This window comes from Scomber scombrus, chromosome 22 (assembly GCF_963691925.1).
Source record: "Scomber scombrus chromosome 22, fScoSco1.1, whole genome shotgun sequence".
Taxonomy (NCBI): Eukaryota; Metazoa; Chordata; class Actinopteri; order Scombriformes; family Scombridae; genus Scomber; species Scomber scombrus.
Window position 1 is genome coordinate 8,335,622 of NC_084991.1, and position 26,472 is coordinate 8,362,093.

At 38.4% G+C, this 26,472-nt stretch overlaps 1 protein-coding gene across 3 annotated transcripts in view; it reads left to right on the top strand.

Annotated features, from left to right (window-relative positions):
* Window positions 1-26,188, top strand: part of LOC134004162 (copine-8) — an 89,153-nt gene extending 62,965 nt beyond the window's left edge. Inside the window, exons 14-21 of one of the 3 annotated variants that reach the window (XM_062443328.1) lie at window positions 8,634-8,680; window positions 9,890-10,071; window positions 11,125-11,252; window positions 13,876-13,978; window positions 17,155-17,212; window positions 17,438-17,511; window positions 20,860-21,082; window positions 21,185-26,188. In XM_062443328.1, coding sequence (XP_062299312.1) covers window positions 8,634-8,680; window positions 9,890-10,071; window positions 11,125-11,252; window positions 13,876-13,978; window positions 17,155-17,212; window positions 17,438-17,511; window positions 20,860-21,048 — 781 coding nt within the window. In that variant the 3' untranslated portion in view covers window positions 21,049-21,082; window positions 21,185-26,188. Of the gene's footprint in view, window positions 1-8,633; window positions 8,681-9,889; window positions 10,072-11,124; window positions 11,253-13,875; window positions 13,979-17,154; window positions 17,213-17,437; window positions 17,512-20,859 lie in introns of those variants that run through there. The other 2 variants (XM_062443327.1, XM_062443329.1) reach the window with 2 other exon arrangements.
* Window positions 26,189-26,472: the final 284 nt, after the last annotated feature.

The following is a 26,472-nucleotide window of genomic DNA, read 5'->3' on the forward strand; positions in this document are numbered from 1 at the left end:
TCATTAGACACACGCTGAGAGATGGGGGTTGTAGTCCTTTTAATGAGAAGTGACACGCTTAGTGTGCCGGTCCCTGCCTCGATTAAAAACCCCAACGTGGCTCTGTGTCTTCAATACACCAAAGATAATGATCCCTCAGTGTGAATGAATCAGATGGAAAAGTGTCTATTTGAATGTGAGAGAAAGAAAGTCATAGGAGGAGAGAGGGAGAGACTGACAGATGGGCCGACCTGAGGTGAAGTACACATGGCTCTGACTCTCTAGCGTGTGTGTGTGTGTCTGTGCCCTTGTGTCTAATCTTGCATTGTGTCTCAGCGCTCGCCCATGCCATTTGCTGTCGCATGGGCTTGCTCGTGTGTGTCTATGTGTACATGTGTTTGCGTACGTATGTTGCTCAGGAGGGTTGACCGTGTGCAAACAGGCATAGCGTGAATGCTCGCCTACACACTCTGCCTTCATTAGACTCACAGAGGGGGAGACTGTCAAGGGAGAGAAAAGGAAGAGAGAGTGTGTGTGCGTGTGCATGCAACTTTAGGGGGGAAAATGTACTTTTTTGTCCCTGTATCACTCCGTTCCTACTGCCCTTGTAGCTGTGGTTTTTAGGTGTGACGGACAGTACGCAGGCTTTTGTCGAGTATTGAGATCAAAAACTTAATGAAAGGGACTGAAAGTGAAAGTTTCAAAAGAAACAGATAGAAAGGAAAGAACCATTTCAAAAGGATTTCAAATGAGGTAGCTTATAGCTTAGAGCAGAACGGTGAAATGCTGGCCAGAAATGGCTTGAGCCAAGGAGAAGATTGTCCAAGAAGCAAACCCTGGCAATACTAGTAGACTGTCTTCTCCCTGCACCACAAACAATTACATGTATTTCACCTGTAAAAAGCCTGCCTTTAACCATGATGCATTGATTAGTTGAACATTTTCAGGTAGTACAGAACTTATGCAGATACAGTAAGACTACAGTATCAACTGACAAACCTTAAATAACAATTACAAGCATTTTTCCTCAGCTCTGCAAAGCTTTATAGCATCTTTCAATGCATTTAATGTTAAATCCCACTACTTTAGCGATTTTGTTTATTCTCACAGCTCTCATAGTGTGCATTTCAGCCACAGTAGGCAACTGTTTCCTATTTTAAAAAAGCTCAAAATTTCCACTGAACACTGCCTGCCTGACATCATGTAACATAACAGAGCGTTTAGCAACTAAATAACGAGAGCCAGAAAGGTTTTGCCGTAACTGGACTCCACAGGAGTTAAATATGGAAGGAAAAGTGTGATATGTTCTGAATTATTTATCAGCTGACTTAATAACCCACTGGCATGCAATGCAGGCATGTGTGCTGTACTTGCCAGCATGTGTTCCTGCATTGCTTAAGGCATGAATTTACTGGAAGCGTACACACTTTTTCTTGTACACAAACACAGCTACGATGCCAAGAGGCAGCAACCCACAAGACCTCGTATTAGACCTCTGAACTCTGAGGCTGCTCTGAGTTGACCTCATCCTCTACCTGTTATTAAACACACACACACACACACACACACACACACACACGCACACGCACACGCACACACACACACATACACACACATACACACACCACAGTAATATATGACAGTGCAGTATATGTAGATGTCAGATAAGCATTTCTTATTATTTATAAAAGATATTGGCTACTGTGCATCATTCTACAGTGTTTTTAAAGACATTTTATCTGATTTTTTACTTTTTTAGTTTGTAAAAATGAAGGGGAGAGACCAGTGTCCGTATATTTCAAGCAGATGTTTTTAGTTCACTACATTTTTATTTGTAGGCCAGGGGGAAAAAAACAGATCACCGTTTGGCTAAGAACACCGATCAATACGTTATTGATTCACTGGGCATTAAGAATGCACATTTTGTATGGCAGATTAAGATATTAGATCGACCTGCAGTGTATGTTTAAAGGATAGGTTCTCAATTTTTCAAATCTGTCTTAAAACAGTCAGGTGGCCATGTGAAGGTTTTCCTCCATGTAATCATCCTCCTGTCTATACCGGCTCTTAAAACATTCCCTTCAAATAAGCTTTAAATGTAATTAACGGGGGGGCCAAAATCCACATAGTCATTTTGCACAAAAATGCATTTAAAAGTTGACCTGAAGCTTATGAGGCTTCAAATCTGCCACATTTACCATCTTTTCATCCACAGTGTACAGTCTTTTGAGTGACACAGACAGACTAATGCACATCAAGCAGGCTGGATTACAGTAATACTCTCCTACATATCTATCCAGAAAAAGTTATAGATCAGTTACAGCTGATCCAGAACTCTGTGTACTTTCACTACATGTCCTGGCATATGTTTACTTGCTCTGTCACTAACTGTTAATGGAGAAACCCCTTCTAAAACCACATTTTCAGCTGCAGTGTCCGTCAGAGAGCACTCTGAATCTCTCTAGAAGAGTGTTAGTTTTGTTTTTTTTGTAGTTCTTTCTTTTTTTTGGTTGTGCTTTGGGAGTGTGAGCAGGGCGCTGTTACACGCTTGTGTGGCTAAATGAAGTGCCAAGTGCTGTCTCACAGTTTGAAGCCTAAATGGCCTGTAATGGTCCGGTCGCACTTACTCCAATTGCATAATGGACAGACTGCAGGTTTGCGCGCAGACACACAAAAGTGCACATTTAAACACAAAAACATGAAGACACAATTGCTTGCACGGGCAGACACACACTCTCCTAGGTGCTTTCTCACTCGAGCATTTCCCTGAAATCCCCCGTGGGTCTCAATCTGGACTTTCGGCACAGGTGTTTTGTCATTTCCTTCTCTTCTCAGCTCTCATTCATCTCCACTGCTCTCACTGCTCTCTTATCTCCTGACAGCTCTTTTTGCAGCTTCAACCCAATCAGCTAATTGTTCATTTGGACCTAATTAGGAACATGATCTGCTGACAGCATTAGCATAAATTACTGATTAAAGAAGGCTCCATCTCAATCCAGAGCATCACTGCTCTCACTCTTTTCATCCTTTTTGATAAAGCATTAGTACCACCCATGGATTTCCACAAAGAGGTAGCTATTTGTGAGCATGGGGATAAAAATGAAGAATTGTTGGCTATATCTTTCATTCGGAGTTGTGCCTTTGATGGGTGCCCCGTCATTCATAGTGACAGATATTGTTTTCCCTTGTTTTCGTTTGTGAATTGACTATTGAAACCAGAATAGAAGCCGGAGGGAACTCTGCATGTATTGAAGTCATTCTGAGAGGTTATCATTACTGAGAGGAGCAGACACTCAGAATCAAGACAAAGATTTGTCAATAAGTAACCAAGATGTTATACTCTGAGGATTTACATATAGTAGTATATGAACAAGCAGAATGCAGCTGCCAAAATCAATGTTTAATTCTACTTAATGCAGTTATGTTGATCTCGTTCCTCTCCGCTTCTCTCCTCTCCTCTTCTTCTCCTTTCTCTTTCCCTTTAGCCAGATGGACACTGTCCAAACAGCTGTTTGCATATTATCAGGACAGGTCACATCACGTAACCTCTGATGCCATTTTTTTAGGCCACTCATGCAGGTGCACTCATGCATACGTTTCCCCCGGCTCTTAAATAGAAGACAAAGAGGACTCCTTGTGAACATTTTGAAACACTTTTTTTTTTTTGCTTAAACAGAACATTTTCACTTTGTAGATTAGCCCTTCTTTACAGTGTGCACAGACTTTTAAAGACGGCCTGTCAAGACTAGAATTCAGGTTTATTTTCCAGGTTTATTAAAAAAAGGATACCTCTCCTTTAATCAAAGTATTAAGTAGTAACAGGTGTGCTTCATCATTGCAGACTTTATTCCGTTTATCAATTATGGACTGTTACCATCAAACCCCCTACGTGAACAATTCTGACTAAGGCAACTCCTAGTGGTTATATCACAAAAGACTGTACTGCTAATAGCAATACATGTTAAGACAGCATCGTTTGAAAGATGCAGGGGAATAACTGCATGGCTAGTATCAGTTCTGCCTTCAATGAATTGAGCAAATCACTATTACAATATTGTTCTCACACTAGATTTTAGTTCAACGGTACTATCATTTATTTTATTTAGGCACACTTGAGCTAAATGATAATCACTGTGTTTGCCAGTGTGTTTCTCCTGCAGTGGAAGTAGCCTCACTGATGTGTAAGAGATAATCTTTTTACAGCGTTGAAAGGACATGCTTTGAAGATTTAGGAGAGAGATTAGCATCAAGCTCCTTCAGTCTGCAGGAAAGCTTATTTGAACGTTGAGCACAACGTCCTCATCAGTCCCCTCCTGCCGCGCGGTATTTTTTCACATTGGTTCCTAGCTGAGTTACTGTGGAGTTTAACAGCGGGGCAAGATCAGTGACTGACAGAAAAGCAGCTGGTGAAGAGTCATTCCCCCTTTCACCACAAATATATTATTATATACATACTCTACTTTTTTTCCCCCTGACTCAGTTGCTCTCTGTCTGTATTTATAAAGATGTACTGTACACACACTGAAGCCTCACGCGTATACCGTACAACACACTCGACACACACTGGTATAAACGGTATCTAAAAAGGGAAAGTAAAAGTGAAAAGCCGTCTTCAATGTGCAATTAAAGCAAAGCACTTAGTTGACCATTACTCTTTGGGGCTGTCGAGCAGCCGCTGGGTGTTGGTGATAAAGGGTGTGCCTCCTTAATTAAACCCTTCAGTGTCCAAGCAGAACAGAGTAGAAAGGGTTGGGAAATCAGTAAAAATCAATTATATCTTTGTTCTACTTTATCAAATATAGTCAGAACACATCAAAATGATTTTATAGAGTATGTGTGTTGAAATATTTACTCTCAGGCAAAAGGTTTAACTGGACTTTGTTAGTGATGGATTGCAGCCATTTAAGCCAATGAGAAAACATGTGATAAAGTAGTTAGAGAAGTTTCCCTTTACCTTCAGGTCACAGTATGATAAGGTTTAGTTTTTTTTAATGCAAGTTAAGCTCACATCTCTCTCTCTCTTTTCTACTGGAGCCCAATGATGTGATGTTGCGTTTAAAGCCACTGCCTCTGGAAATCCCTTATCTTACCTGCCAGAGCATTTTGCAGCCTTTTTTGGTTTGAAGCCTGTTCTCCAGCAATGCTTCTCAGCAGATCTCCTTTTGCTCCTAGGGTAATGTGTGGCTGTTTGTGTGTAAGTCTGCTCAGTAGAGGAATGTACCATAGCTGCAGCTAAATACAGATATCATTTATTTATTTCGTTTGTGCCAGTGGCCAGCGTCACACCTCTGGGTGTTGTCAGCATAGTTTAAGATATCAGGGCAAGACAAAGGCTTTATATAGTTTGCCTCGCTCTGACGGAGCAAGATTGTTTTATATAGAGTGTGTTTGGCATCATGTAAGCTGACACCCACAGAAAGAAATGTGAGTCTGCACCAGCAAATAAAACATAGACGCAAACATGTTGCCTTACAGCCTTTACTGCCTAATTACCATGCTAATTTTGCTTTTACAACAAACCCTAATGGTAAGTTTAATTCTATTTGTAATGAAGCAATTTCATTTTACAAATAAAACACAAGATTTTCTAAAAGGCCTGCAGGATTGAGCCCCAAAAGCCGATAAACTGATGTCTGACTCCTAATTCCTGCCTGATTAATGCAGACGATATTGTTGACCTTTTCGGAGTCCTGTCTTCTGCTCTGTATATTAATATTCTCTCCATTTGAAGTCAGAATGATGATGACTTTGAAGGGACCCTGCTAATGACTTAGTTAGCTGTACAATCCTAGTGCACAAATCAGTCAAGCTGCTGCGGTTTGATGCTGTTGTTGAGTAACATAAATGATGCAGCACATACATCCTCACTCAACCCAGTGAGGTGTAAACTATATTCCCCTCTGTTGTCACGACACACATAACATTCTTTAAATAGTTCATTATGGTTTTGACTCATGTTGATGTGATGACAATGTTGTTGTTTTTTGTGGTGACGTCACACAATAACATTTTAATCAAGTTTTGCCTTATGTCATTTTTTCATTGTCTGTCCCCCATTTCACCTTGTGTCTCTGGCAGGGCTACTCACGCTCATCCAAAATTGGAGTCCCTCTTTGTGTGTGTGTGTGTGTGTGTGTGTGTGTGTGTGTGTGTGTGTGTGTGTGTGTGTGTGTGTGTGTGTGTGTGTGTGTGTGTGTGTGTGTGTGTGTGTGTGTGTGTGTGTGTGTGTGTGTGTGACTTAGCCATATAGTAGGAGAGAAAGAGGGCATGCATAATTTAGGCTGCTAGGCTGCAGCTTGTCTTTGCCAGCGTGGGGAACTGGACCAGAATCTGCTTGGATCTCCTCTCACTGCTCCATTGTCCTTGTCGCTGTCCCCTAGCAAAGCTACTTAACTGGAATTTTCTCAGTGTTCTCATTATAGTAGGGAATAGAGGCACCTTATTAAGCCCTCAGCAATTCAGCTTTTGTTACATTTCATGACACCACTGTTGGACAAAAGCCTTTTATCAGCTTTTCAAGAACTAAGAACACCCTTCTGATTTTGCTGATGCAAGAGATTTTGGATCAGATCCAGTGGTGTTTGGAGAAGCTTTAATGCCTGCAGAGGATGGGAAATTTGCCCCACTAGTAGGGGAACTGTATAATTATTTGAGTAAGAAAAAATAATTTAATGTTTTATATCAAAGCTGCATTTTTACAAAATATTAAAGAGAAAAGGCTGACGATCTAAAGCAGGGATTGCGTTCAATAGAAAAGTATTCTGGTCAGGGTGAAAAAACCTCCGAAGCAGCATTTTACATGAAATGAATGGCATCATACTTTGCAAAGTTATCCACTGGGCCGGATTAGACCCTTTCGCGGGCCGGTTCTGGCCAGTGGGTCGTATGTTTGACACCCCTGATCTAGAGGAATCCTCTCCTCCTAGTGGGTCATTAATATGCACACGCATTTTGGCTCATATGCCTTTTTTGTGGTTTATGATGACTTTCCTTAAGATTAAATTAAATTTTGATTTTGTCCAGTTTTAAAATTGGGAGTGCCTTGACTTTGTGGCATTGAGAAGAATCTATACTATTATTTTATTTATTTAATCAGGCATATTACTGAAAGCAACCTCTCTTTTACAATACAGACCTGGCCAAGATAAAAACATAAGGAAAACAGCCACAAAAGAGGATCACATAATGACAATACACAGTAATATCTATTTAAAGGTATAGCTATTCACAGCTATTCACAACAACAAGAATATACATTATTAACAGTGGTAAAATATATCCATAGAAACAGATGGTAAAAGAAGAATTCACAAGTGTATTGTTCAGTATGTTAATGAAGTGAAGATATATATGTGGGTGTATCTAATCTAGGTCTGGTAAATAAGCGTAGTGTGCCACAATAGAAGTGATAATTTCACACAGTATGATATGTATCTTCCATCTTTAGTTAACAGACATTATAGAAAACATAGTAAGTGTCTTACATGGTTGTTTAAAATTGTGATTTTCCTGGATTATCTTTATTCCTGCTCATTTGCAGCTGCTCGTAACAGTGTGCAAACATGAGAGGGCAGCTCCACACCCCAAAACCTTCCATACATGTGTTCTGATCATCAAATGTCTCTTGAACCATTTCCAACCCCTCTCCCTCCCTCTTATTCTGTCCCCTCTGGATCGGGCAGCTCAGCGTCCAGGCACAGTGCCCGATAGCTTCACACGGCCTGCCAGGGTGACAGTGATGATGATGCGCTGGCTGCTTAAAACCCCCTCAAAAAAAAGCAGGAGACATGTAGGTAGACAGGGAGGTTTTTGTGTGTTTCTTGTATGGCAGCGGCTGAGGACTGGTGTGAAAAAGCTGTGACAGGCTGACAGAGCGCCCAACCACATCCTGTTCCTGCAGGTTAACAAGTTAGGAAATGTTTTGATAGAGAGAGACATGCCATTATTTCATGGGTGCTGTTTGTCTCTGTCTTATTTGTTCTCTCTCTAATAAGTCAGTTTTTCTTTTCGTTTTTTTTGTTCATCATTTCTCTTTTCTTGTCTTCTTCTAGCAGAAAGTGTGTGCAAGGCAGAGCACAAAGCTAAAGAGTGTTCAATCAAGAAATATCTCGTGAATAGCTACTTTTACTTGTGAAAATCAATGTAGAGTATGTCTTCTGATATCTGTATTTTTTGCTCATTACTGTAACTACTGTACTATACAGTTATTTAACTTTGAGTAGAGGCTGGTGTATTTGGGGGGTTACAGTTCGATTTCACTGGTGTAGCTGTTAAGCAGTGTGTATCTGTCTTCTCCACTGAAAACAACAACCTTCCTCTCAGCAGTGCCACACACACACACACACACACACACACACACACACACACACACACTCGTGTTTGGTGTGAAAGCTCAGTAACTTGCTGTCTCCTGATTACTGTCACAGCTAAAGGGCAGGAGGAACTTTGTTTGCACTCCCAAACATTGATCACTTTAACCTGATTATGTCTGCAGTTCATTTCTTCTGATTGTATCCTGTGGCATTACATATTTGTGTGTGTGTGTGTGTGTGTGTGTGTGTGTGTGTGTGTGTGTGTGTGAGAGAGAAAGAGAGAGAGAGGTGGGCCAGATGATTGTTCATTAATGAAACATCTCTCTGCTTTTGTCTTCCAAGGACCCAGATTAACTTCACAGTGGCCATTGATTTCACAGCTTCCAATGGTGAGTCTTTTAGTAAACACACATTCACTTTTAATGCGCACACACACACTCACACACGCTAAGAGCCCCACATAAAGACACTCAAAGTACGCTGAATGCCTAGGGAGCGCTTATTCAAATATATGCAGATGGGGAATCAAGTGTTTGCTAATAGCCTTCTCCATCACACCTGGCAGCTAAAGCTGAGTGCAGTAACATGGCATGATGGCCATGATTAGGAACTGTGTTATCCATCTACCCTTGAGCTCAATCCTAGCAGGACAGGCAACACCCATACAGCCAAATCCTATTAAATCAAATGAGAGCTTCCTGGCAGTGGATGAGAAAGAAATATGTTCGAGGTTGAGGTGTACTTGATCTTGTCTGGCTCGTACTGAGATCTAAATTCTAACTGGTGGCTGGTAGAGTGAAGCAGTTTATTAAAAAGCATCTGAAATAGTGACATGAGTCAGGTACAAAGAGATCAAAAAGAGTCACATGTGTATTGTATTATTGTAATTAGCAGCCAGTTATCCTCTATTGGTAATGCAGTGATGGATTTAGAGGAACAATGCATGTTTTATTGTTATACAATTCACTACACTTTGAACTACAGAGCCACTAGAAACCACATAAGTATTTAATGAAAAACTCATTTAGAAGTTTAAGTGGTTTTTAAGCGGTAGTGATAGTGGTAGTGGTGCCATAAAGCACCATTCAGCCCACACATTAACATTTAATTGGCTCTAATTGAACATGTCGTGCCAATGTTTGACTTTGCAGGTCCCCAAACCCTCACAATTGTTTCCAACAATGAAGCCAATTTTCGCTAACCTTTCATCCAAGACCATTTATAAAAGGTTCCAGATTGTGTGACATTTTGATTCAAGGAGTAAAATTCATGTACTCACATAGGAGAGGCTTGGACATTTAAGGTCATAATTGACTCTCCACACTGTAACCCCGGCCCCCTCAAGATTAACCACATCTGAGGCCTAGTCATTAAATGCATTTTATTGGCTATGAATGAATAAAACTTTTTGTTTTTTTCTACTGTTGGCTGAGTATTGGATATACTTCTGCTTTTATGCAGTAACAAAGAGTGATCAGTATATTGTAGTCAAGTTAAATCAATACGTTTCAGGACAGTTAATTACTTTGAGTTTTGATTATGTTGCTACCATTGTTGTTTCATCATAGTTTAACACTGTTGCCCTCTGTCACAAACAGGTAACCCAGCACAGCCCACCTCGCTCCACTACATGAGTCCCTACCAGCTGAATGCCTACGCCATGGCCTTAAAGGCAGTGGGGGAGATCATCCAGGACTACGACAGCGATAAGATGTTCCCCGCCCTGGGCTTCGGAGCCAAGCTGCCACCTGACGGACGGGTGTCCCACGAGTTTGCCTTGGTGAGAGCAACAGATGGAATCAGGGAGAATTCATAATTTCATTATAATACAAAAATCTTATTCTTCACATTTTTCAATAAAACCTAGTTAAAGGTTTGTGACCTGGTTGAATTGTCTTAATTTAATGCAGGATCATTTTTAATGTCCTGTACCATTTTAGATCTAGTTCCCTGTTGGCAAAATACCCAGATCCGTTAAGCTGTGACGCTAACAAATCCCTTATCAAACCTGTTATCTCTCCTCACACTTTTTTTCATCAGCAAAGGAAAACATGTAGGTAGCAGGCTTCTCATTTTTAGCTGAACGTCACAGTCTCTGGTTAAAATAACAAACCGTGATGGCAGATTAGATCAGCTGTTGCTAATTAACATTAATTCCATAACAGCTAAAATGAAAACACATCAATTCATCTCCCAGTTCAACTTCAATGCATATCATAACATTTTAATCTGATCAATTTGATCGTTTTAAATCAGGACCTTCATGTTGTCAATTAGATACACTGAATGTGTTAGATACAATTAATGAAGGTTATATATATATATATATATATATATATATATATATATATATATATATATATATAATTAGGCTGCTCTTGTGTTTCTTCCAACGAAAGATGATTCAACATCTTTCAGCTGTAGTTATTTTAGCCTTTTTACTTGAAAATTGTATTTAAATCAATGCACTTTCATGACTCCACGGCTAAGCTGGAGGAATGGTTGAAAGGTAAATTAGAAAAAGGATTTGAAAAGGTTTGGATTCCAATTCAATAAAAAGCTATCAAACACTGTCAGCAGTGAACAACAGTTAATAAGAGCATAACAGAAGGCACAGACTGATAAAGATGGTTACTCAGCCATTAAGACCGAGTGTACACATTGCAATTACAGTTTATCTTTAACTTCCAGTTAAAGTTCATATCCTTGCTTGGTTTTCTTAGCTTGGAACTAAAGACCTGACAATCAGTGAACCAAAAATAGTTATCTCTTAAACTGTTTGTTCAATCTACTTCATTCATCTGAAATGAATCCTCTCCTCTTCTCTCCAAAGAACGGGAATCCTCAGAACCCTTACTGTGCAGGAATCGATGGCGTGATGGAAGCCTACTACCAGAGTCTGAAGTCTGTTCAACTCTATGGACCCACCAATTTCTCTCCTGTCATCAACCATGTGGCCAGGTAACCAACGATTTAAAGGAATGTATAAAGTTTGACTCTGATGAAGACAAAGGAGTGTAGAAACATGTTTACTCTGTTAAAGGATGCAAATCAGTCAGTGCTTTTCAGTCTTTTTTCATTTGAAATTTCCTCTTCCTGATCTGAGAAGCGTCTGAGTCAGATGCATATTGCTGGAAGATGCCCTGAGGACACCTTTTCTTAAATGTATAAAAGTGTTTTTCAATTTTCATTATACCACATGCAGGCTATTTCACACTTGCATTTTATCTATCTCTGTTTATATAATGAACCAGAAATCATATGAGTATGTGTGAAAGAACACCGAGTACATTACACTGTGATTGACACTCAACACGTGTTCTCAGGTTTTCCGTAATAGGCTGGCTCTTTGCAGAGTGTTGCCAGGTAGCTAACGAGAGTGAGAGGGAGGGAGGGAGGAAAACTGGCAACACAAACAGACAAAGTACATGACAGCTGATTGCATGTTTTGTTTGTTGCGTGTCGACAGGAACATAATTTATGCCACAGGAAAAGCCAGGCAGACACGTGATCGAGACAAAGTTCTCCAATTAAAAAAAAAAGACATTAAGAAACTATTCATGCAAGTGTGTAATTAAAGAGATTAACTCAAGTGAAGTCTCTCTTCAGGTTAATTCATACATTTAGAAGATAATTTACTGAAATTTTAATTTGTGTAGTTACACATGAAGAGGCAAAGGCAGTCTAGAGGGGAAATGTGGCATAAGCAGTAATTCAGAGGCATCAGTTTGCTCCTATTTAGCCTGTAATGTCACCTTCACTCCCTTCTCCTGAATAATTAGCTCTTTCCATCAATTAAGCCCCCTTTATAAACTTCCGCTTTTCCTCTTTTCCTCTCTACAACATTATTGTTTATTGGTCAAACTAGTCACTAAGTTCTTGTATTTTCCTTCTTTAAATGAATTAATATTTTGTGAAATACTTTAATTCACTTTCTAGAAAAAATCCCTCTCATGTTTAGGTTTTTTTTTTATGAAGCCAGGAAAGAGTTACCTTAGCGTATCATAAAGAGTGGAAGCATGCTAAACAGCTAGTTATCTTTTTTTTTATATATAGAATTCATATAAAAACTGGAGTGTACACTGGGAAAAAATGACAAATTGTTCTTGGCCAACGCAGTAATTTCCTGAAATTGTTTGTGTGTGTACAGATTAAACAAACCAGACATAACATCTTAGCTAGGTGGCTATTATTAGCTTTGGTTAAGCTAGCTGTTCCCTTCTACTTCTATTATCTATCCTATGCTAAGCTAACTGTCTGATGGCTATAGCCTAAAATCTAACTGACAGACATGAGAATGTCAAGAAAGGTGATAAGAGCATTTCTGAAAATGTCCAGCTAACACTCCTACCAATTCTTCCAATTTCTCCTTCTGCTTTCTTCACATCTTTTCTTTTCTATTCTTTTTTTGTTTGTTTGACCTTTTTCTGCTGTATTATTTAACTCTGCCCCTGATTTTGTTTATTTTCGGTCACTAAAATGCTCTTCCTGGTCCATGCAAAGAACAGAAAAAAGAAACCATAAAGTAATTGTAAGTTGATATAAAACAGGAGAGTGTGAGGTTTTTAAACATAAATATGCATTTTCCATAAAACCTCACTCCGACATACCACATCTCATTAACTTTGTTTTGTTACAAGATTTAATTTCAACCCAGTCGGAGAAATACCACACTAATCAGCAAACATCTTCCAATCTTGTTCTCCTAAACCTCATTAAAAACGAAGCGTTAGTTGCAGTACATAAAGCATCTTTCTGCAACTGCACTGTCTATTTGTCAATTTAAAAGCCACAAGCATGATTTGTTATCAAGTACAAGCACCTATCATTACCCTTTTTTTCTCCTTATCCCCCATCTGTAATCCCAGCCCCTACATCTCACCTTCAACTCGCCTCTGTTTGTCCCTATATTTCAATTATAGCACCCTTTTTTCCCACTTTGTCTTGCTTCCCTCCCACCTGCAGCATTGTAACTATTCACTTTACTTCTTCTCCTCTGCTGTGTCTCTCTACCACTCCTCGGTCGTTACCCTATGTCTCCATCTTCCTCTGCCTGCGGCGTTGTGATCATCTACGTTGAGAGTCACTCAGTTACTCTCAAGACATTCTCCAGAGGGACAAGACAGGCGTTCACATAGATCTAACCTTCTGGTGCAGAGAGGTGAAGCGTAGCAGAAGCTGAGGCGACTGAAATAATCTTGTTTCTGTGTGTAAATATCAACAACAGTCACTTCACGACTCACATGGGAGTGAAAGGTCAAGTTTAACATCGCAGAAGAAATTGAAAGCCATATTGAGCTGAGGATCTGTAGAATTGACATATAGACTGAGAGAAATACTTGACAGATTAAGACCCTCCAGAGTGGGAGGTGACATTTATTCAATCATAAGATTATCTTTCAAAATTCACTCAACTGTGTTTGTATTTAATTTGAGAACAAGGTAACTAGTTTAATTAAAACTACACACAGAATGATAATAATGTCATGTTCAAGCAAATAAATCATCAGGGTGAATAAATGACACGAGGACGGTAGCACAGAAATAACTACAGAGATGGTTCTGTGTGTGTGTTTGTACATAGGTATGCAGCCTCAGTGAAGGACGGCTCCCAGTACTTTGTGCTCCTCATCATCACGGATGGTGTCATCTCGGACATGGCCCAGGCCAAGGAGTCTATTGTCAACGTAAGGGCATCTCTTGTAGCTGGTAACAGTTAACCCAACACTGTGGCCTCCATAACAAAACACAGTTCACTAAAAATAATATTTTATTCAAACTGTGCTTTCTGTTCGCAGTCTTTTAGTCTAAGAAACATCAGTTACATATGTAAGTGACTTTAGTAGTACTTATAATAACTAGACTTGAAATGAGGTATAAACCAGGGTCCAAGCAGCTTTAAATTCAGAATTAAAGGTTCCCTCACCTGGTGCAATTGGAAAGCTGATAGCAGAGCTGAATACATTTTAAACAGGTGATTTCACAGGGAGTGTTTAGGTCACACCAAAAGTATTCTCATTGAATTTTGCAAATCATTAACAAGTGATGAAGTTTTGTACCTTAAATACAGTTCACTCAAAATGAAAAAAGCAGAATACAATAAATGTGCAAATCCCTAACTAATAAAACTCAAATTATATTTAAATAACTTTTTTTTTTGTTGATAAAGATGAAATACAATGTGCATCATAAAAGATGAACAATAAAATTAAAAAAAGCAGACAAATGAATAAAATAAGTACTGTACATTTTATCCAAAAAGATACACTGCTTGTTTGTTTCATTTAATTTAATCTATTCATTTATTTGGCAGGGACAATGCTGATTGATCAAGAGAGGAAAAACTGCTATAAATTGTTATAACTGAACCAGAGTTAGCCTGTTGCCCCTGGCCAGATGTTAAAAAGTTAGAATAGACTTAGGTTGATCTCTTAAAAGGGTGGTACACAACATAATTAATATGCACAGACTAATACAGTACACATTTACCACTCAAATAAAGTCAAGTCCAACTAAATGCAGAGTGGTTAACAATGCATAATAAGTAAGGTAAGTTAAAAAAAACCATGCAAGGAAAAGGAATACTGTTAAAGTGGCAAGAGGTATTGTTGGGGTAGTGTAGCTGGATCAGTTGGGGTTTTTTGCTCTCTTTTTCATTCCATTTTATTTGACATTTTACATGAATGTGTCAGTCTGTTGTATAAACATGTTTGAGCCACGCTGTGTGAAAGTTCAACAAAAAAAAACCCAAAACCAAATCACCAAATACGCATCCTCATTCAGTTGTGTATAGTATTTGATAATGCATAAAATTGAGTGATTGCTTGAACATAAAAAACATGAAAAACTATGTAAATGAGCTGAACTGTCATGGTCTGAGAAGTAATTACATCTGAGCAAAAATGCATTTCTTAAATTCTTGCCATTGTGTTTGGTCCTGAAAGCAGAAATGTGTCTTTGACTGTAAGTTGGAAAACCACTGTGTCAGTATTTCCTAATTAGGTGATAAGGCAAATGACTGACAGCTTGTATTGACAATGAAATCACTGCTTGGAAAAAAGGCACATATTGTTAGTAATATTAATCTACCAGATCCATACAGCACAGATGTCTCTGATGTTTGCTCAATTTGAAAGCGTGTTATTCACTCGCGTCCTTGCCTCTCCATCACTGTCAATACATAGCCTGCTCCTGACAGACGCCTGAGTGCAATGGAGAATGCAAACAAGGTAAACAGTGGAAAGCAGCCATTTTTGAGAAGACTGTGATCCATCACAGGATTTTGAAAGAAGATAAACAGAGGAGAGGATAGGTTGAGATGAGTAAAGAAAAAAGGAGGTGATAAGGGGGAAAGAGGTGACAGAGTTGTAATAAGAAGAAAATGAAGAAAGAGACAAGCAAAAGGCAGTAGAGTTCGAAAGAGGGGAGCGAAAGATTTGTTTAATTTATATGTACTATAATGAAGATACAAAGACATTCAATAGAAAAGCAGTAATTACAGTGCAGGAAAGGAAGGAAGGAACCCTAAAAGAGTTCATCAAAAATGATCAAACACATGGCACAAACAATATCCATATACACAAAAGGCACAAGAAAGCATTAACAGTAGTAAAACAAAGAAAGAAAAAGAAAAAATAGATACGTACAACATAAGCAACATACGCATAAAGATGAAATCAGACATTTTTAAGATAAAGGCCTCAGTGTCATATCCACTTAATTCCATAATTCTGAACCTCTTAATTTGATGAAAAAACATTGAAGTCTTGATGTACAACGATAAGATAAATGGAAATCATCTTTTCATGTAGTTGAATATCAGTGAATGTCCAAAGATATATATAAAAATTGTTAAAAGTAACTGGAATATCTCAAAAAGCTTATTCACCTGAAACCATTCAAAACCAGAATACTTTTCATCATGTACACACTTTATTGGATGGTTTGAAGTCATTGTGTAAAGGCTTTAAGATTAGTGTCATCTGCAAATCATATAGGAAGATGATTTTTAAAAATATTAAAGGGCCGAGGATAGAACCCTGGGGTGCCCCAAAAAGTATTTTAAACGTCTTAGATATGTCATCATTAATGTATACAAATTGCTTTCTATCATTTAAATAGTTAATAAGGCATTTGAGAGTAACATCCTTCACACCATATTTATTATGTTTTGAAATAAGACTTTTATGATTGAAAGTATCAAATATGTTGGTCAAATCTAAAAAGAAACCAAACATCATCTAAAGCATGAGATATATTGTTGGCAAGCTGCAACTGTGCTGTTTCAGTTGTGTATTTCTTATTGATGCTTGTAAAGGATGTTACTTTCAACTTTGTGCTTTCCTGTATATGTATGTATATGAAAAACGGGGTAATATAGATATTTGATGCTGACTGCTTTTGATAAGATCATCTATCGCTCTGCAGCCCGAGGTCAACACATTACTCAAAACCAGCGAACATACACACCGCTGGCCCCCTCCTTCTCTACACGCACTGTGACACTTACACATACACACCAACACATGTCATTTGTAAGCTGTCAGTGCGTTCAGGCCATGTTGATGATTCTTTCGTCTCCGGTATTATTCACTGTGATGTCTCGACCCACGCAAGCACTGCGGGAGGCATACATGCACACATCAAAGATTCACACACACACACACACATGCTTACACATACTGTGTGTACTATATGCAGGCAGGCATGCACACTGATATGAACACAACATGATCTGAGAATGCTTTGTTCACCACTGATGAAGACAAAAGGCCCCACATGGAAGACATTTTTCACAACAAAAATGTTTTTTTTAAATGTATGCAATATTTATTGTTCCCCTCTGCCTGCTCCTTTCCCGCAGGCCTCCTGTCTGCCAATGTCAATCATCATCGTGGGGGTGGGACCCGCAGAATTTGATGGTAAGGCAACATCTTGTGAGTAATGTTCATGTGCAAGAAACATCTGTTTGTGCTTTATAAAGTCTGCGCTCCAGGGAAAAGGAGCCCCGCTCTTCAGTTGTTAGTCCTCCAATGACTGGTTAGGTGATCATTTTTATATTTGCATACTTCTGAATTCATCAACTAAGAAATAATGCTCCTTTTGAGTCTCCTCAGCCTTTTTTTTATCCTTTTTATTCTCTTCAGCTATGATTGAGTTAGACGGTGATGAAGTCAGAATCTCATCCAGAGGAAGATATGCTGAGAGGGACATTGTTCAGGTACACCTCTTTTTTCTTTCTCTCCAACCATTCCCCACTTGTTTTTTTTACTCTTTTTTTATTTAATGTGAGATTTTTTTGACTGTCTATCTTCCGAAATTAAATCATTTCCAAGATAATCAATTAGTTCTGCCACTCAATTCTACATCTTTTTTTCTTCTTCCTGATGATTTACATGAAACGTGATCCTAATTTTGACAGTCGTCTGCATTAGAAATAGCAGTGCCAGCACACTGTCAGTAATCTTGATCAATGTGTCATTCGCCAACATTTTGGTTCTGTAAATTTCTGCTGTCAGTCAGCCTGGTGAAGACAGTTAGTCTGGCTGCTGTCCTCTCCTGGCTGCCTCTGTGGATGGAGACGCTGAACACAACCAGACAAACTGTCTCCACAAGGCTGACTGACAGAATGAGCTGTTGCAAATTTGTGTTTCTGTCACAAAGTCGTATTGCTGATGGTGTGAATAACATTGACGCAAAATATTCGAAGGCGAGTATTTTGCATTTTTGTTATCCAGAAACTATTAAAAACACACAAATGAGGCACATCACTGCACTGGAATACATGATCCTTCATTATAATGAACGGGGGCACTGTAGTTTATTCAGAGTCAATGTACATAAACTGTCCTGCTGCTGTAAATACTATTGCACCAAATGTGTATTGATCCACAGCTGAAAATAGTCCCCAACAAATGCCCAATTTACTCCTTTTTGAGTGATATAAAATCCAGTAGTGCCCATTTGTTATAGTTATGTAGCCTTTTAAAAAAAAAAAATGGTACTATTACTAATATTGGGGACCTGATTTTTTTAAAGATTTGCCCATTGATTCCAACTAAGTGACCAGTATCTAAATCCATTCAGTGAGGATGAATTCATGTTCGACAGCTTCAGGGGACATTTTATCTCCAAAAATGACAACTTAACAGACTATTTCTGTGGAAGTGCTGTGTGCAATCTTCATCACTTTATTTTTCAAGGTGAGTATCTAGAGAGTACCTGAGCCTTGTCCAACTCTGTCCATGCAGACAGACACCTGATCACCTCGACCCTGTGGTACACCGGACCACAGATGGCAAGACTGACACACTAATGCACTTCACATGAGCTGTGAAGGGTCTGCCAGATCTCTGCTGCTGTGTCTTTTATTCAGTTTCTCTTTCTCATTAAAGTGGATGAAAGGAGACCCTCAGCTGAACCCCTAAGGGGATCAACCCATAGTTACAAGTCTTACTCTTCATACTTATGCCAATGTCCGGTATCAAGGCAAAGAGATTAAATGGAAACATTCAGTGCCAGCCGTTTGTTTAGTTGAGATGCAGCAAAGTCACGTTTTTCTCCTCCATGACCTTTTTACCGCCACTGTCATATCACACTCCTTTGCACCCTCCTTCAGCCCACGTGGATGAGGGAGGTACACTCGTTAGTGGGCTTTCTAACAAGATTCAGTACACACAAACACACATATACACACCCACACACACAGGTGATCTATGCAGAAAAGATCAGGAGATGGTGTTAAGTAAGTTTCAGTAGTGGAACATTACAGCAGCTATGCCTACAGGCTCTCATTAACAACAAGTTTATAACCCGTGGTGACACAGTGAAGTTTACATTTCACAGCAAGGGTTCCATGCACAAATTGGCATCTCACATGATCTCGTGATTGTGAGTGACAACAGCTCATTAATTAAATGAAAGTGTCTCATATCATTTAGTTCAGTTATATTTTCTACCTGAGAAGGTTTGTTACATGAGACTTCACCATTACAACTGACATGCGCTCACATTTATGTAATCTGCTCAAAGCTCGCACATTAGGATGGTGAAGGAGGCAGGGGCCTTCAGATGTAAATAATGAGTTGCATTAGGGTGGTTAAATATGGTTAAATAAGTCAATGTATCCAGGGGCTTTTCAGCAAGACCTTGATATTAATGTTGATAAAAATGTTACTTCAGAGCTTGTTTTGGGGTGATGTGGCACTCACAAGCAAACGATGGCTGGTGCAGTACCTCTGATGACCACTAGGAGATTTTAGTGAATTCAACCAGCTATTATGTGCCAACATTATATTTATAGAATACATATAATCACTAAATGTAATGTACATATTTGTTAGGTTAAAATGTTAAACTGTGATATTAAAGGAAAGTTGCTGTTTTATTGTAACTTGAGTCTAATTGTTTATAGTTCTATTCGTAGGGCAGCGTAAGATCTGGGGGGCTGGTTGCTAGGATTTACAAACATGACATCATCAAATTACCGATGCAATGTGAAGCTTTCATAAAAAAAACTGTGCAAAATTTGTCAAAAGTTAATCCAGAAAGTTGATCTGTAAACTATTACAGATTAACTGTATTTGAACTGGCACAGGTTCAGCCTAATATTGGATGCCACTAATAATTTGAGCCAACGCATGGATGTGTCTTGTTGCTGGCTCCATTGCCATCTCTTCTTTCTGTCTTAAAGCTTGAAGCTGTGCAATTTCACACATCAGCAACCCCAAATGGCATCAGTGGACTTTAATAACTAAACATCTCTGTGAAAACATGACATCATTCATTTGAACATCCCTTTTATCTACATTTGCTGCTCATCTCAGCGACCTCAGGGATCAGATTCACTTTCAAATGCTGTTTAGCAGAACGTTTTGATACTCATCCATCCGTGTGCCAGACAACGAGACACCAGTTTCCTTTCAGCCAACTTGAAACAAGGAGGATTAGTTACGTTAAAGGGATGATCGCTGATGACCACGACTTTGCTTGTTGAAATGACACCTTTCTCTATCCGATTTTATACAACTTCAGCTTTTAATGTTTCCAGCTGACTCATTTTCAAAAAACAACATTTTAAAAGGGCCCTTAAATACACTTGATAGCTACATACATTGTGGTAAAAAGCTGAGTTTAAAGCTAATCTCTCCCAGGCAAAAAGGTTCAGCTTCCATCTCGATTGGTGACCCACGATTGGTGACCCACGTTGAAGGCATGGCAATAAATATATATATATATTTATATATATATATATATATAAATTCTAATATTAAGCCTACTTTGCTTATACAGTATGCAGACAATAATCATATTTCATTATTCATACTTTTAACTGTATTTAATGTCACTTTTAGCGTTACAAGACAAAAGGCTTTTAGGTTCAGGGCTCATCATGACTGAGACAATTGTACAGTAACAAGACACAGAGGGGAAATACTTCACAGTGGATGTGCTTTTGATAAGAGGTTTAAATATAGCCTGTATCTACACAAAATATAGTTGTAAGTGGTGTGTTCCTGAGCTGTTGGAGTCACTTTAACTCGTGTTTCTTGCCTCTCCTCCTCCTCAGTTTGTCCCATTCAGGGACTACATCGACCGGACGGGAAACCACATCCTGAGCATGGCCCGGCTTGCCAAAGATGTCTTGGCCGAGATCCCCGACCAGTTCCTCTCCTACATGAGAACCCGCGGGATCAAGCCATCGCCGGCACCGCCTCCCTACACGCCACCGGGGCAACCCCTCCAAACCCAGATATGAGGAGCAAGCAGGAAAAGGGTTTTGGAGTCCAGAGGTTTGCTGAGCTGACTTAAAAAGCATAAAAATACTTCCATCTCCTTAAAGCCACTCTCTATGCCTTGGCGTCATGGATCACGGTGGTCTTTCTCGTGTTCAGGAAGCTGCATGCCGGGCCAGGAGAGTGACACTTTTGAGGACAGGAAAAGCCAATGAGAGTCTGTTTACTTCCACTGTCAAGCATTCCCGTTACTGTCTGGAATTTTTTTGAAGCCTGGGAAAACCTGGACAGGCTTTGGTGAGTCTGGATTCAACCCGGAACGAAGAATGAAGGAACTGTTTTTTTGTTTGTTTGTTCGTTTGGTTTTTTTGAAAACACGGTAAAGAGAATGTCTCCAGACAAAAACAAAGGAATCACTTGATCTTAAATGAACACTTAACTTTTCCTGTAAATAACTGGACATATGTAACTTCTTTCTGTCTCTCTTTCTATCTCTCTCCAACTCACTCATTGTTTACAGTAAATGCTAACAAGGATTTTTACTGTTGATACTTTTATATACACATAGTTTCAATATAAAGCTTGTAATACTCTCTCTCTTTCTATCTATGTCTCTCTCTATCTCTCTCTCTCTCTCTCTCTATCTCTTTCCTGGCATGTGCGTCAGGTAGCAGCAGTGCAGGTCCTGGTAGCCCTTCTGTACCGTACCGTACCGTGCTGTACCGTACCGTACTGTATTATGGTGTTTGTATTAACCTTTTGCATGAGTGTAGCCTCAGTCAAGTGCATGCATACGATAGTGGCCCTGCACCACCTCTTCAAACCATCTGTCTGTCTACCTGTCCGTCTGTCTGTCTGTCTGTCTGTCTGTCCGACTGTCTGTCTGTCTGTAGGGAGTGAGTGTCTGTCTGCCTGTATCTCCATTTGTTACTTCACCCTGTTTGTCTGCACTGCTCTCAGGCCTCAGAGGTCTGTCTGTCTGTCTATCTGTCTTCTTATGAAGCTTTTCTTCCCCTCTCTCTCTCTCTCTCTCTCTCTCTCTCTCTCTCTCTCTCTCTCTCTCTCTCTCTCTCTCTCTCTCTCTCTCTCTCTCTCTCTCTCTCTCTCTCTCTCTCTCTCTATCTGTCGTTCTCTTCTTCTTCTCCTATCACGTTTAATAGCTTTGTTTCCATGCAACCACTCTTTATTTCCCCTTTTTGGCAAACACAAAAAACATCTTATATATTTTTCTTTGGTTCCTTTGATGAATATTTTGGCATTCTAAAATATAAAATATCTGTCATTTCAAATTTTAAAGAAATGTTGTCTTCATGCATACTGTGATATCTTCAAAAAAACAATATGTCCAATATTATTATTATTAATAATGTATGATATTTACAGGTGAAACCATGAAATATGGGCAACATTTGCAATCATTTTAGAGCTAATTTTACTTTTAAAAAGCTGATTTCTTTGGTAAGATGATTTAGATCATGCTATTTCTGTGTTTTGCATCATTTATTTATTTATTTATTTTAAATGTAACTGTTGAATGGAAAAAATAGCTACTATCATTCTCTCTCTCTCTCTCTGTCTCTCTCTCTTTCTGTCTATTCTCCTCCAAACTGCCTTGGCAATAGGATGCCCACATTCCCAGGGGTTTTGTCTCATTGTGTCGTGTACTGTAACACCACATCCCTGCCCATGTTATAAACGACAGCAGCTGCTCTCAAACTTAATACAGTTTGAGCATAAAGAGCCCAGAGGTCAAAAATGCAGAGAAAAACACACTTTCCCTATGTTGGCTTTTTTTTTGTTTTGTTCCAAAATTGTTTTGGGTGTGTATTTTTTTATTGCACCTTTTAGCTTTGATATAGCTTTTTATATGTTTGTTTTTATGATGTGTGTATTTGTATGTGCCAATCATGTGTAAAAGGATGATTTCCGTCAAGTTTCCGATAACATCGAATGCTCGTTTCTAAAACCGTCTAATGAATGAAAGAGAGCCGTTTCTGTCACGAATGTGGAAAGACTGAAGTGTTGAAATGAAGTTAAAAGTGTGTTTGTGTGTAAATGAGATTTGCGTGCTGTGAAAAAATGATGTCTATGTCAAAACATTACATGGAATGTTTAAAAAGTCTTAAAAAAAAAAGGGAACATATTAACATTGGATAGCAAGCACCAAAAAATGTGAAAGGATATTTTATTATTGAAGTGATGTTAAAGCTTGCATTAGTTATTTTTTGTATGAACACTTAAGTACTTTAATGCTATGATTTTGCTCAAGTTATGCTTCATATGACCAAATCTTATGTTATAAGCACTTGTTTATAATGGAGCAGATGTTTCCAGGTGTTTCACTCCATTTTTACACATCTGGTTACCACAGAAAATCCAATAGGATCAATAGTGATTACACAACAGGTACTACCTAAACAATTCATTAACTTTGAAAATATAAATTATTACATGAATATTGTGTTCTGCAAGTAACAATAACAAGCAGTATATTGTGTTTATACTACTGATCATTTTGCATGAGAGGGACACAGTTATTTTTTGCCCTGGTTAGGCCTAAAGGTTAACCAATCACACAGTTTTCACTATTTTCCATTGTTTTCCATTGTGCAGTGTAACAGAGAAGAATTGTTCGTCTAAAATCAAAATGTTAGGATCTTAAAATGTATTTTACCTTTTGTACAAGCGTTTAAAAATGGTAAATAAGCTATGGATCCTAATTTGAATCTGTGTAACCTGGTTGGTTTGTTTTGGACTAATTTTCTCTACACCCTGAATTTTCAGCAGTGAAAAAATGTACTTGTTGCTCAGCTTCAACTCAGAAGAATTCGTTTTAAATATCCTACTGCCTTCACTGGTTTAGAAACAGTTAAAGCTTGACATTCCCAAGTTCATCTTTCCTTTCACATAACCTCCCCATGATATGAATATGTGTGTGTGTTTTGTGCGTGTCTTTGCTTAGTAAGTGTAATCTCACTCTTGCAACCACCCACTGCATTCAAAGCATAGCTGGACACATCATTAGGACTGAAGGTCAAATAAGGATCTCATTACTGCCTCAGCAGATATACTGTAAAACTCACATTCTCCAAACCAGATATCCAACAGTGCAGGGGTCAGAATTGGCTTTATTGTAGCTATTACTGATTGGAAAGGCAGAGAAGGGATTTTTGGGGGCGTTTGGGATTATCTGCTTGGATTCAGTTACATTTTTGATGTTGGTCTTTGGTTACAATTCAGAAAAAAATCCCCTCTGATGGACACAAATTACCGTATCTGAAGATTACTTCATTATATTGTGGCAGGTTGAAAAACTACTGGGTTTTACTCTTGGTGATTACAGAAAAAATTCATTTAATGCAAGTTTATGTAACTTTTTCTGAACAGCAGCCACTGTAGGAAAAAAAACAAATACAGAATTACGTTTAAGGAAAATGATTGTCTATTACTCATTACATTACTGGTTTAAATGAGCACAGGTAGTCACAAAGAGTAATAAAGCCAGCAAACTGACTAAGTTATAAAGCAATATATGTAAAGTTTGCTAACGTTAGCAAACATTACCGTAGCATGACACCTTGAGCTAGTGGTTTTACATGACCAAGAAAAGCTGTAGTACAATGCATTACATTCCTCATGAATTTAACTTTTTATTTCTAAAAATAAGAATATGATCTTTTTTCAACAGATACATTGTATCGCAACCGACTCCAAACAATTTGACACAGGGGGAGAGATGAAAGTAAATATATTCACTTTTCTGCCAACTTTCACGTTGCTCCAAACAATTGCAGAAAAAACATTGACATGACATTTTCTTGACAGATTTGTATTTAGTAAATGCTTGGCCACATTATGTCCCAAGATTCTGCTGTTTAGCAGTGGAGATGCTACAAGATTACCCTTTCATGCTAACTGATTGGCAACCTACCTCCTGTTCCTAGTTGTGTGTTATTCAGCAAATTCTTTCAGGGTAGAAGAAATGCATCTCTTGCTATTAAATTTCCATGGCAAGACTTGTCAGCAAGGGCAGAACACTGTCTGGAAGTAAAAAGAGGCTGTAAGGATTTTTTAAAAATTATTATTTACGATGTTTTTCCATGAAAACCATCTATCTGAATGTATAGGATCTTCTGTTTTGCGTTTGTATCTTTTTTTCTTGTATGTTTTTGTTTTTAAGAGTTCACAAATTCAGATTCACAAAATGACATTATCCAGTAAGCCTGTTCAAATAATGTATTCAAGTTGCTCAAATAATTTAATTGGCCATTTTAAGATCAAAAAGTCAGGTCAAAAAATCAAGTTGCAGAAATTGAGCTTGATACATGGATTTGTCAAGCAAAATGTTTCAGTGCTATTTAATTTTCAGTCTCCTATAAAAAGTGTTGGTTTTTTGGCCTTTCTTTGCTTCCATACACATAGACATACACATCATTTTTTGCCATAGTCATAGCTGCCAGTTGTTTTGTGTAATTATTATTATTATTATTATTTACTTGGTAATCATAGTGCAACAGCTCACTAACTTTGTCTAGCCCCATGAAGCTGCGAGTGTGTGCGCATGTGCGTGTGTGCATGCATGTGTTTGATATAAGTCTACTTTGTACGTGTGTGTGTGTGTGCGAGTGTGTGTGACTGCCTCTGAGGCGCCTTTTATAGTGTTTTAATAGACTACGTGAGGCGTTAACACACATAAGATCTTTGTTTACTAAAGCTATCCAAATAATATATTGTATGCTCGTCATATCTTCTTAACAATGTGCACTATGTTTGCATGTACAGTTTTACAAAGGATGCACCAGTTCCTTTTGTTAAAAACTGAGTGTTTTGAAATATAAAAATCTATATGAAAAATTAACTGTACAAAATGGCCTTAAATCTCTCAATGATTTTCTTGGAATTGTGCGATGCCTTCTTCAGAAAAACGAATTGTTTAAGGAATTAATCGTTATCTATTTTGTGTCAGTGTTTTTATTGCTTTCTAGTGTATTTTTCTTTGCACAAGTTCAAATATGGAAAAAAATAATCTTGTACTTTTTTGAAACCGTGATTAATCAGAGAAAGCATGGCTGAAGTACTGATTGTCTGATAATACATATAATAGATGACTATTTCTGTATTGAACTATGGATTTTTAAATAAATATTCATATTAAACACAAAATGTGCTGTGTGTTTTTTCATTGTTTTATTGGTTGGTTTTTTTGGAGCTTGTATTTTTCTTTGCATATTTCTTCCCCATTCTTACGTGTCTTTTGTCCCCTTAGGACAGGACATTAAGACACCACTACATGCTATACTCCAGAACATGATGAACATGTCACATTGATTCATCTCAAACTGTCACTGGTGCATATTTCTGTTTCTTTGAATCAGTCTGATTTACTACTGTCTGTTTCCTAAAATATAAAATTTAGAATTATTCCTCAGTTTTTATCTCTGCAATTA